This window comes from Talpa occidentalis, unplaced genomic scaffold (genome assembly GCF_014898055.3).
Source record: "Talpa occidentalis isolate TD23 unplaced genomic scaffold, MPIMG_talOcc4v2.1 talOcc4.9, whole genome shotgun sequence".
In the NCBI taxonomy this organism is placed as follows: Eukaryota; Metazoa; Chordata; class Mammalia; order Eulipotyphla; family Talpidae; genus Talpa; species Talpa occidentalis.
In genome coordinates this window covers 77,321,123-77,333,382 of record NW_023605305.1, presented here as the reverse complement: position 1 = coordinate 77,333,382, position 12,260 = coordinate 77,321,123, and the positions used below count along the sequence as shown (strand labels likewise).

Below are 12,260 nucleotides of genomic sequence, written 5' to 3'. Positions count from 1 at the left end.
CCAGAGAGTTCGTTATGCAAACGAAGGAAATGGGCCCCAGAAATGAAACCGAGAGGCACCCAGCAGCCCACACTCTCTGGGAACCTAGGGAGGCCAATTTGTGTCCCCTCTCTGAAGCCAGCTCCCCACTCCCAGGCCTTGAATGCTGCCTACCTTCTTGCCTAGGGAACAAGTCTACCACCAACTCCTGGCAGCACAGGCACCAACCTGTACTTGCTCCTCCCAACCCCTCTCCAGAAATAGAAGATTCCCATAGCCCCACCCCATCACTCTGCCTGGAGGAATTTCTTCCTTAGGTCTAACTACAGTCTCTCCTGCTGCAGAAAACAGGCTCCACTGGATCTAAGCTCCTTCAGGCACCACTGTATTTCAAGGGCCTTACCGTTTCCGGTATGTGGTAGACTTTACAGATGTTTGTTGAATGAGTGGTCCTTGTTTCATCCACTGCGGGCTCACCCTGCATCACCCCACCCCACCCCTGAATTAAATGAGCTAATACTCTCAACAACCTTTAACAGTGCCTGGATCCTTAGTGGCAAGTCGTACATGAGCACTTATTACAGAATTCAGAAATCAATCACAGCCCTCTCCCGGAGGCTGCCAGCCCTACCCCCTTCACTAAAATCACTCGTGTCACTCAGCCTGAAGCCACCCGGCTGTTCTGCCCTTTCACTGGCTGGGGGATTTCCAGGGCTGTGAAACCCGGTCAGGAAGGGCTTCCTAAACAGACTGCAGAACGTGGGCCTGCTAGGGAGAGCATGTCAGCAGAGCAGGCACCAGATCGGTGGGGTGAGAGGTTTGGGGGCACCAAGAAGTGGGGGAGGCGAGATCGAGAGCAAATGTGGAGCCAGGGTGCCACCTAGCGGCTCCCTCACCGCCCCAAGCCAGAAACCTGAGTCCTCCCACTCCATGCCCTCAAGGGTGTGAATTAACTTTTGCGTGACAAATACAGGACACATTTTTTTTCAGTTTTATTTCATTTCCCCCCCACACCCCCACCCAACCTGTCAATCCCTTTTCTGAAACTAAGAAACCCAAGGTTCCCAGAGATTAACTTGTTCCAGATCACACAGCCTGGATTGGAGCCCAAGAGTCAGACTCCAAAATCTACTCTCCCAGGGGTGTAGCCAAGGCAGCTATGAGCAAAATGGGGAGTTCCAGTGCAGAGGACCTGGGGTTTGTTGGGAGCATGAATGTGGGAGGAGGTAAGTAGCAGTGCCTAGGACGGTGGTGGGTGTGGGGCGTCCCTGTGCTTAGAAACCACCTAAGTGACACCCCCATTCAGTGTCACAACCCCAACAGCACTGTACAGGGGTCTAAGTCTACAGTTCACACAGGAGGTGAGGCCTTGTGAGAAGCAGAGGTAAAAAGGGAACATCACCCCTGGGGACAGTGGCTGCCAAGTCCAACAAAACCCCAGGGAAAGCCCTCAGGCTGGGCCTCCAGCCAGGACTCTAGCCAAGTCCCAGGGGTACAGGCAGCTGTGGAGCCAAGGGGCCCACTCTGGGGGTACATACACAAACACACACTAGAGGATGAAAACTCTTTGGCTTCAGACTCAGAACACCAGCCCTCCACCACACACCAAACCCTCCAGGCTCCCCTCCCCTCCCCCCTTCACAAGGGCACAAGTCTGGCAGCCTAGGTCCGGCGCCCAAGGCCCTGAGCATTTGCATACATTTGCACAGACAGCTAGGCTGGTCTGGCTGTGACCTTTTTCTAGCGCAAGTAGCTTCAGTGCAAGGCTGGGTGATCTCCTCTGTGTGGGCAAGCCAAAGACACGAACCATCCCAAGAAGAGGGCAGTTTAACTGGGAGGCCAGCCCCCAGGCATTAGACAACACAAGGCCTTAGCCCCGGTGGTGCTGGCTGTGCTCCTCCCTGGGCCCCACCACTCTGGGGCTCCACAAGTGTTTATCCTTCTTTCCTGACCTGTGAGAGACAAGTGGGGGACAGGAGAAGGCCTTTAGAGGACAATGCCACATGAAAAATGGGGCACTCTCCCTTTAGGAGAGCGCACCCTGTTCCTCCTAAGGCAACCAACACAAGCAGTCATCCCCAATCCCATGGGGCCCAGATCTTGTCTCCTGGGATGAAGGCTGCAGTTGGGAAAGCAGAAAGGTAGAGAGCAACCCCTGCCCCATCGGCCATGCAGGCGGAGGCAGAAAGACAACTCTGGAGGAAAATTCCCCTCAGTCCACAAAGGCACTTGCCCTGGGGGGAGAGGGGATGTGTGGAGGGGGAGGTGGGGGATGTCCAGCTAAAATGGAAATAAGACCTCACAGTAAAGCCATCCAGGGCCCTTGCTACTTCACAAGGCCCTTGCTACGCGCCCCCTCCCACCCCCCACCAGCTCCTCCTCTGGCCCACCCAGGACATACTTCCAAAGCTCCCCCACTGCTACCCACCTCTTCTTCAATGCTTTGTCTCCAAAGAAGTGGCTAAAGATAAACTCCTCAAAGTCATCCACTTCATCGTCATCACCTGTCTGTCTCACAGCCACCTCCTCCAGGCTGTCCTCCAAGGCATCCACAAAGTCCCGGAAACGAAGGCGGTCATGGCGAAAAATGCCATCCTCACCAAAGTAAGCAGGAGAGAGGGGGAGCTCCTCGGTCAGCTGCCCTGCCCAGGGCAGCCGTGCCAGGTATGTCCTCAGTAGAGAGGCCAACTCCTGTTGCCGCACTGGGGCTAGCTCCATGCCAAATAAGGCCAGGCCCTCCTGCCGTGCACATTCATGCACACCTGAGCAGCCCTGGGGTGCCCGGTACTTGTGCCTCGACAGCTCTGCCCAGGGTGGCAGGGTGTCGTGCCTATCTTTAGACCCTTCCTTCCACCAAGGCTGCTTCTGCCTTTCCCCAGAGAAGTGGGGGCTCCCATTTTTCCTGGGGGGCGCCTGGGGGACTTGTCGCTTGCCATCCTTCTTGCTGCCCCACTCTTCTACTCTTGGCTTGCCCTCCTTCCACCTCCCTGCCAGCTCCCTATCCTCACCCCCCCAGCTCTTCGTTCTTTCCCCACCAGATTCCTCTTTCTTGTACTTCCAATGCTCAACCTTCCGGTCCCCCTGCTCTTCCCGCCTCTTGTCCTTTCCACTACGCTCTCTGGGACTCTGGAAGCGGGACTCCTGATGCCAGGCTTCTGAAGCATTGGTCAGGATGCCCTGGTCCCAGCTTTGCAGGCCCTCCAGCTTCCGGGCCAATCTGTGGCCCAGCTCAGCCAGGCCAGCATGAGCCAGGTCCCCTCGGCCCGCACGCTTCAAACTCTGCACTAGGTCCTTCTGCACAGACCCTAGCAGCCGCCGCTGCCTCTCCAGCTCCTGCCTTAATGTTTGGGCCTCAGCCTCTAGTCGTTCCTTCTGCTCCACGAAGTCAGGGCCTGGCTGCTGTCCCCTGGGGTGTTGCTCCTTGCTGACCTGGCCCCCCTGTGGGCCTGTGCCCCAGTTGAGGCACACCCCATCTGTGCCCCGGACACAGCCAGCCTCCAGCCCCTGGAGTCGGGCCCGCAGCTGCTGCAGCTCTGACTCCAGAGCCTGCTGGGAGGCCTCGCCCTGCTGGAGGGCCCCTCGGAGCCGAGCATTTTCCTCTTCTAGGCCTTTGGGCTGGTGCATCAGGCTCTGAAGCTCTTCCTTCTGGGCCTGGAATGAGGGTAGAGATGAAGGAGACCACAAGAGGGTGTCCTTGTGAGTACACACTCAGTGCCTCCTATCCCAGTTCCATTCCATAAAAGTCAGCAGATGGTCCAGGCCCTTTTTATGGTCTGGAACACTCAGGATTTGGTTCTGTTTTCCTCCCCATCCATACCCTGCATCACGCTCTGGGGTTCCCAAATTCCATCACAAGTTTCAGTTTCCACATCTTTACATAAGCACATTCTTAAGTTCATCTAAGGATAATCAATATGTGGGTCTTGTTGTCACAAAACCTGGAACAGACATTAATTGATCCTCCCATACCCGGAACAGACATTAATTGATCACAGCACTCCTTTCCCATTGAGCCTTGGCGAGTTCTCCAAATCCTTTCCACATACTGCTCCAAGCTGACTGGTGGCATGCCACATGAAGCAGGTATGCCAGCCCTGGCCTAAACCTTAGCACGAGGGATATTAAGGAGATGAGAGAACCGGCTGTCACGAATAGGGATCAGTATGAAAAGTAGATAGAGAACAACTAAGGTGACCTGACTTTAATGGAAAGCGGAAAAGATAGAACTGTATGTGTAGGGCCTCCCTGGTGGCGCAGGGGTTAAAGACACAGTGCTATCAAGCTATCGCCAGCCACTGCAGCACAAGTTTGATCTCTGGCCAGCCAGGGAGGTGACCCACGTGGCGCAGCAGACCTCTCCGGTCTCGCCTGCTGCTCCCCTCAGCAGTGTATTTCAGTAGATCTTCCTGTTCTGCTCCCCACTTTCTCTGGTGAATCCTCTCACCCCCTACACCTCTGGTCTATACCCCAGTTCTTATATGCATAAATAAATAAATCTTTTAAAAAAAAAACTATGTGTGAAGAACTTCTTTCATGGGAAGACACTGGAACAGATATCTGACACAAGGAAGGCTGGCCTAGAAAGCCCCTCATGCTCGTGCCCACCTGCAGCTGGGCCTGCAGCAGCCGGATGTCCTGGTTCTCCTTGGCCAGCTTGTCCAGAAGAAGGGCCATGTTCTGCAGGCTGGGGACACCGTCAGGGGGTGCGGAGGCCTGCAGCTGCTGCCTTAGCCTATCCTGAGGGCAAAGGCATCAGTTACCCCACCCTGCCCCACAGCCCTGAATCTCCCTCCCCCGAGGATACCCTCACTCTGGAAATAGTCACAGGTACCTGCCCATCCCCCTCGGCACCCGGCATCTCAGCATCTGCCCCTGTATCTGGAAAGACCTGCAGTTCCACTTCCTCCATGGGCCCTGAGGAAAGCAGAGTCATACAACCATCCCAAGGAACACAGAGCCCACTCCTCCCCCTGCTGTCCACAAAGTCACGCCCTGCCCTGGACCCACCCAATGGCTGAGAAGTCCAGCCAGGTAAAGGGCCAAGGGTCACCCTGAGCAGCTGACAAGGCCAATAATGAAGCAATAAAGCCACAGCTCCCAGCATTCTTCCTCCTGACCCAGCCAGCAGTCAACACCCTCCTCAGGGCTGGGAGGGGTAGACATGCAAGCAGGGTTCTCCCCACTCACCACCCTCAGACTCTGAGAGGCCACCTGAGGAAGAAGGCAGAGGAGTCGGATGAGCCCTTCAGAAGAGGTGGTGGGGTTAAAAACATGGCAGGAGGGTCCCCGCAGGGGAGGAAGCACTCACCAGAAAAGAGGAGCATCCCCAGGCCCAGCAGAACCAGGGCCCCAAGGAGGCACATGTTGAGGGAGATTCCCAGTTCTCCATCCGCACCCTCATTCCCGGTCTGGTCCTCCACATCCAGGGATGCCCTGGGCTGAGGAGCACTGGGCTCCCGGCCCCGCCGTCTGCGTAGACCCTCCACATCCACGTCAGTGTCATCCTCACTGCTAGAGCACTGGACGTCCGCCCTGATCCACTCTGGAGAAGGGATGAGGACTGGGCAGTGAGGTGACAGAGAGATGGGACATCGGGAGAGAGAAAGGCACACACAGGCCACCGCCCTGAGCGCAGAGGGGCACATGGAGAACCTGCCCCGACTGCCTGGGGTCCATGACCACCCCTGCCCAGGCTACAAACCACAGTTTTCATCTCCTTCTTCTTAGAGTGCCTCAAGCTCCTACCACTACTGTACCCTCCCAGTTCCTGCCCCACCCTGGTCTTGCTCGGGAGCCTCCTGATGGTGAAGGCAGTGGTATGTGTTCCTGGCACCACTTCTAGTTCTGCTCGTGTCACCCACCATCTCACCCACACCTAAGAGCCCCCCTGAGCAGAGTCCCTGATATGTAACTCCTGACCTAGCCTCCCTACCAGCCACTCCCATGTGGATGTCCCCCAGGGACTCAACATTCAACACACCGCCCTGCATCTGGTTCTTTGCTGGTGCCCCCAAATCAGGGAAAGGCACCACTGCTACCATCCAGCCTCCCTCTTCACTCACAGCCGGAGTTTAACATGTCAGCATCCCCACACCATGCCCCCCATGTCCGCCTCAGTTCAGGTCTTCATCAGTTTGCTCTGACCATTGCAGCTGCCTCCTGAGTGGTCCCAGGCCCCCATCTCTGCCTCCACCCCATCACCCTTCAGTGGGGAGAGTCATACACTCCTCTGCCACCAGCCTTGGATGTGGCCTCCTTAGCACAGGACAGGTAGCACCTGTCCCTTTGCTGATCCTATGGTCTCGGCCTGGAATGTTCTCTTCCTCCTACCCTACTACCAAAAGCCTGCTCTTTCTTCAAGGCCCCACTCAATGTCACCTCCAATGTGAACCCCTCGCCAATCGTCCCTGACTATCCCTTCCCCTCAACATATCCCCTGACTGAACCACACCCACCCCTTTGGAGGCACCTTCATTATGCCTTCTTTTGCACTCCTCAGAGGTCTGATTTGCATCTTCGCTCAGCCTAGTCTGCCTCTTACACAGGCCGTGACAACCACCCCCTTCCCCTGGATCCAGACTGCCCCTCAAACGGACTCGGAGAATGAGTTTAAATCTAGGGAGAAGAGAAGACAAGGCCCCAAGACAGAGAGGGATGTCGACCAGACCTGGGCCCTGCCACTTACCAGTTATGTGACTTTAGTCAAGTCACTTAACCTCTCTAAACCTTACTGTCCTCCTTGGTGGTGGTAAGGACTCACAGAGGTGAGATCACTGCGCCTACTACCATTCCTTCTAGAAGGATAGTGACAGAGGGAGACAAGGAGGATACTTACCTGCTTTGGGGGATGAGGGCCGGCTCCGCGGGTGGCTGTGGTCCTCTAGATCCTGTGTGTCCAAGTCTGCCGCCACATGGGTCTCCTCCAAGTCTCCCTGGGCCACTGTGTCTCCAGGGTGAGGGGGTTCCATAGCACAGCCATCACTTTCCAGGATACCCTGACACAGACACAGCTGTTAGCAGCTCCTGGCTCCCCTCTAAAATCCCCTCCCTCCCCCACACTGCTCCCCCTTCCGCAGGGCAGGGCCTTACCTTGGCCCCACTCTCCTCCAGTGGAATGGGGCCTGTCTGTGAGCTGTCAGTCTGCAAGATGGTCTCTGTGGTGGGGAAAAAGGCCCAGGAAAACACCCCCTACTGAACCTCCCACACAGCCCTCTGGCTCCCACAGGCCCCGACCAGGTGGGCAGAGGCAGGAAAAAGCCAGGATGGAATAAGGAAAGAAAGTTTTAAACTACGATTAACTGTGGAAATAAGACTTCCCTTAAGGAAAGTGGGAAACCCCAGGAGTTGGAGAAGAGGTAGTGACACCCCACACCAGCAGAACCGTTACCTTCTCCAACTAAGGCCCCAGCTAACTCTTCATCATCCTTCTTAGAGGGGCTGCAAGGGGGCCCTTTCTCAGATTCTGGGTCCATCCTGGATTCTGGACCCAGGGTCTCCACAGGCAGGTTCTGGGGGAGGGCACACAAATAGCAGTCCAGAGGAGAGTCGGCAAGATGAAACCAGGAGCAGGGGGTATTCGGCTGGAGACCCTGGGGCCAGCCACACTGCTCAGTGAGCCCAACCAAGACCTCACAAAATATGATACATTCCAAAAAACAGAGTCATACCACACCCCCATAAAATGAATGAATGAATTAATGAATAAATAAATAAATACATAATGTAGAAGTTAAAAAAAAAAAGACACATTCAGTAGTGAACGGATCCAAAGGGGGGGAGATGGGTATGTGGGGTGGGGGCATGAAGCTCATGGGTCAGCATCACAGCCCTGAGTAGTGCTTGGCCTTTCCTTAAGCCCACTCGCTGCCACAAGTAACTTTCAGAGGCCAGGTTTTTGTTAAAGGAAGCAGCACCACTGGATCAAGGCCGGGCCCCAGAAAACCTGGCACTGGCCCCTCCGGGGAGCCCAGAGTCTGGGTCCCCCTGGCCTCCAGGATCACCAGCACGTCTCTCCCTTCTTCCTCACAAATGACTGGTTACTGGTTGTGTGCTGGGTGGATGGCAAAAAAAAAAAAAAAGCAAAGGGCCCTGGATGCACAGGGTTCAGGCCATGGTCCCCAAAGGCTTTCTGCAGCGGTCCTGCCGGCCAGCCACCCCCTTTACTTACATCTTCCCAGCTTCACACTCCCCCACACACCCCTCCCAGGGGCTGCTCAAAGAAGCCCAGTGCCCCGGCCACAGTCAGTCTGCCTGCTACAGTGCCCTCAGCCTGGTGTCCTCCCTGATCTCGCATTTCTGCACACTCCCCTTGGCAGGCGCAGGCTGCTCTCCCCAGCCATGGCTCTCACCACCCCTACTCAAATAATTCTTGGCCCCAGTATGTTCCTTTGCAATTTTCAAATGACTTTTTTCTCATGGTCACCCCTACAAGGCAAGAATCACAAACCCCCTTCACAGGGGAAGACAGAGAGGTAAAATGCCTAGGGAAAGGTACACCAAGAGGAGGGATGGGCTCTGTCTGATAACATGGTGTCCCTTCTCTGCCAGCGAGCCCCAGGCCTGTTTCCTGCTCCAGTGTCATCCCTGAAGTCAGCTCCCTCTGAGTTCTTCAACTGAGTTCCTCAAGGGCACTCTTACCCAATTCCTGGTCTCCCTCCTCCTGGCAATTCTAATATACAAGTCACTGGACTGGGATCCCATGAAAAACTTTCTCCAGACACTCATCCCCCATCCTGCTGGCTCCCTTCTACTTAGTCAGTGGCTCAGGGGCACAGAAGCCCACTGGCTCCTGTCCCAGTAACTGCCACCTGCCGGGCAAGATCTTTGAAATCTACACCCTATTTCATTCAGTCCAAAGGGGCTTCTGCCCAAGGCAACGATTATCCTGACTCCCTCCAGCAAAGCCCTTCAGTAATTTCCCATCAGGATGAGACCTGAATGCATGGGCCAGTCCCTTCTAGGCCTCTTCTAGGGGTTCTGACACATATCTCTAATGGATCTCCTGTCTGTCTCCCCAAAAATGATTTTTCTTTTTTTTTTTAATTTTATTTTTGTATTTTTTTAAAGATTTATTTATTTATACAAGAACAGGGGTACAGGCCAGATGCGCGAGAAAGTGAAAGGATTCACCGGAGACAGAGCAGGAAACAGAACAGACAGATTGAAGAAATACACTGCTGAGGGGAGCAGCGGGCGAGACAGGAGAGGTCTGCCTCACCATGTGGGATTCTCGCCGGCTGGCCGAGATCAAACCCGTGCTGCAGAGGCTGCAGACAGCTTCACAGTGTGGCACTCAACCGCCTGTGCCACCAGGTAGGCCCCAAAAATGATTTTTCAATTGTAGCCTCAGGACTTTTTCTCATGCCCTACCAGAAAGTCTTCCCTAATTCCCACTGCTTATCCCAGTGGTACTTCTTTCAAGGTATGACCCAAACCCAAACACCTGACTCCAAGGGCCTCATGCTCTGCTGCTAGAGTTCTTCCACAGCCAGCAGGCAATGCAGGTCATCATCAGTACCGAGGAAGGGACAGACCCAAAAAAGCAGCCCAGCCTTCACATGTGTTTCCCAGGCCCACTTTTCCTACCTCAGAGCCGGCAAGCACCCAGCTATTGTCCGAGTCTGGGCAGGAGGCCATGGTTGCCGAGGTCACTGTGGCTGCTGTGGCTACCACCTGCAGAGAAAAAAGCTCTTGTAAGGCTCCCACTCCCCCAGGAGAGGCAGGATGCAGAGAGCAGCCTTGGCTATGTTCCAAGGCTTTAAGAGATCAGCAGCAGCCCCCAGAACCAGCCTGGTTCCAGTCCTATTGACCCTAACACTTCAACTATTTTGGGCAGTATTGGCCTTGCAAATCACAAGCTGCCAACCGCCAAAAAGAAACTTGCCTCTCCCAGGGACCAACAGGGCCTTGGGAAACAGAACTGACCTTGAAAGGTCAAAGAAGTGTAGGACTTAAAAGGATTTGGGAAAAATCCAGTCCAACTCTCACTCTGTCATGTTATAGCCAGGGAAAATAAAGCTCTGGAAGGTTGGCTGATTTGACTTGCCAAAGATCAACAGCTAGAAAGAGTGAGGAAAACAACGCAGCTCTCCCTTCACCATCCCATGCAGTGCCCTCCCACAATGTCCACCTCTTTCCTCCAGGCATGGAAGAGAAGATGCAACAGCCATCCCCCCAGCTGTAAGGCCTCGGTGACAGTCCAGGTCAGCATTCTAAACACTGGCTGTGCAGTGGACCCTTCGGGGCCCAGCTGTGGCATGGATGCTCTTTAAAACCTACCCATGAGTCTCATGTCTAGCCAGTGTAGGGATCCACCGACACAGCTTAGACAGGTCTTCTGAATAAACCCTTAGATCTCCTGCTCACTCACATTCTCCATTCTAAATCCATTTCCCCTCTCAGTGGTCTCAGGCGTTTCATCTAGGAAACTTGGAGGTGACTAGGGAAAAAGACTTCTGGCAACTATCGTGTATAAAGCAGTTTTCAAAGCATGAATAAAAATCACTTTACAGTCTGTAAATCCAGCACATAAATCCCAGCAGTGGTCCTGGCCCCCGCTAATCTGCTCTGGCCTGGCAGGGTGACCTGGGAAGTCACTCAGCTTCCAAATCCTGACAGCAAGGTAGAAAGAGAGGCACTTGCCCCTTCATTTCAAGGCCAAGACAGCTTCCTTAGGCGGGTCACTTGAGATCTGGCTTAAAGTGGAGGGAGAGACAGCTCTTGGGTGATCGTGTGGAAAAGGCATTGATATGGAAACTCTAAAGGGAACAAATGTAGCAGCCCTACCCCGGGAAGCCACCACGCTGCCTCCTTCTGTTTGGTTGGTAGGAGGCCTGCACAGAGCCCTAATAACCTCCTGTGGCCCTTGCCAATCAAGATCCAAGCCCTAAACAGATGAAGGACATCCCCTGGTGTCTTTCCAAATGCCATGCCCCCAGACTCAGGCCCACATTCCACAGGGAGACAGTAGGCTGGCTGCAGTGACTTTCCACACCAAGTACAACAGGGACACCCCTGGTGGCTAGAAGAGGCATCCATAGAGCCATCGTGATGCACTGCCCATCTGTTCTCAGTCCCCTCCCCCACGTTGTCATCATCCCTCCATCCCCAGTTGCTGCGTGTGACTGTTAACAGGTGGTGGCAGGAAGGAAGTGGTGGCAGCTTGAGCTGAAGTCCCTGTTTATCCCTGGCTGTGTACAGCCTGCTCAGGTCCTCCAGCACCAGGCACCATGGCAACCAGGGTGATGTCAGACCCACTGTCTCCATGGAAACCCAGCAACGGTATTTGGGTCAACAAGACAAACACTTCTGAGACCCAAACAGGAGACAGTCTGGAATCCCCGCAGGTCCCAAGCCCTGATCCCTCTCTCTTGGCTGGGGTCATCCAAGATTACAAAAAGATATCCCAGTTCTCCCAAGCCAGCATCTTGCTGCCTTATTAGGAAGTTCCTTCTACTGTCTTATCTCCACCCTTTACCCCACGCTGTGTTTTCAGATCTCCTCCTTCTCATCGACCTCTTGAAAGAAAACGCACCTCCACCCCCTCCCCACTACCCCCTCTCTTTTCACTCTGGCAGGATTCAACAAAAACATCCTTTAAGGATTGGCAGGGACTTCTGCTATTTCTAAAAGACAGCCAAAGAGGGAGCTCTCCCACTATGTACAAAGCTAGGAAGCCTCATCTCGCTCATTTCAACTCCTCTAACAGTTGCTCCCCCAAACGTTTAAAAGCTGCAGGACCTAGGGCCCCAAGACCTTGGCTGGGGACCCACAGCAAGTTCCTGTTTTGGCCTTTGGAGAAGGCCGCCTTTCGCGGGGCGCCCCTTCCCCGGACCCGACAGTGGCCTGCAGGTCTGTAGATTCCGGCTGGAGCCCAACCCCGCGAGTTCGAGCCTTCCTCTCCTTCATCCTCCCTCTCACGCGGGAGCTCCGGGCCCTCTCCCAGCTAGAGCATTACCTGACCCAGCTCTCGCTTCAGTCTTCAGCTGAACTTGTTGCTGCCTCCGCTGGTCAGCAGCCCAAGAAAAGAAGGAGGGTCATGTGACCGGATATTGGCCAATGAAAAGTCAAGTTTCCTGAGGGGGCGGAAACTTTTGGCCAATAAGAGCTGACATTGAGCGCCCGGGAGGGCGAGGGGACCTCCTCAAGCCCCAGCCCCGGCTTACCTCCCCCTGGGAGGCTAGGGTTCCAGCAAACCGAATTTTGGGTGACCTGCCCTCCTTTCCCAACGTCTGCAGGTTTTAGAGAGAAAACCTGAAACTGAAGGCCAAGAGTGGAATCTC

At 54.7% G+C, this 12,260-nt stretch overlaps 1 protein-coding gene across 3 annotated transcripts; it reads right to left on the bottom strand.

Moving 5' to 3' along the window:
• Window positions 1-929: 929 nt before the first annotated feature.
• On the bottom strand, window positions 930-11,998 carry PBXIP1 (PBX homeobox interacting protein 1). 3 transcript variants are annotated; one of them, XM_037499570.2, is made up of 11 exons: window positions 11,936-11,998; window positions 9,565-9,651; window positions 7,367-7,487; window positions 7,069-7,133; window positions 6,815-6,974; window positions 5,288-5,539; window positions 5,167-5,190; window positions 4,811-4,893; window positions 4,585-4,716; window positions 2,408-3,630; window positions 930-1,931 (listed from the first exon to the last, which is right to left on the bottom strand). In XM_037499570.2, the coding sequence occupies exons 2-11, from the start codon at window positions 9,613-9,615 to the stop codon at window positions 1,850-1,852; spliced, it is 2,193 nt and encodes a 730-aa protein (XP_037355467.1). In that variant the 5' UTR covers window positions 9,616-9,651; window positions 11,936-11,998; the 3' UTR covers window positions 930-1,849. The 3 variants fall into 3 exon arrangements, with proteins under 3 accessions (XP_037355467.1, XP_037355469.1, XP_054546931.1); XM_037499572.2 differs by having other exon boundaries at window positions 931-1,931; window positions 5,288-5,521; XM_054690956.1 differs by lacking the exon at window positions 5,167-5,190 and having other exon boundaries at window positions 931-1,931.
• Window positions 11,999-12,260: the final 262 nt, after the last annotated feature.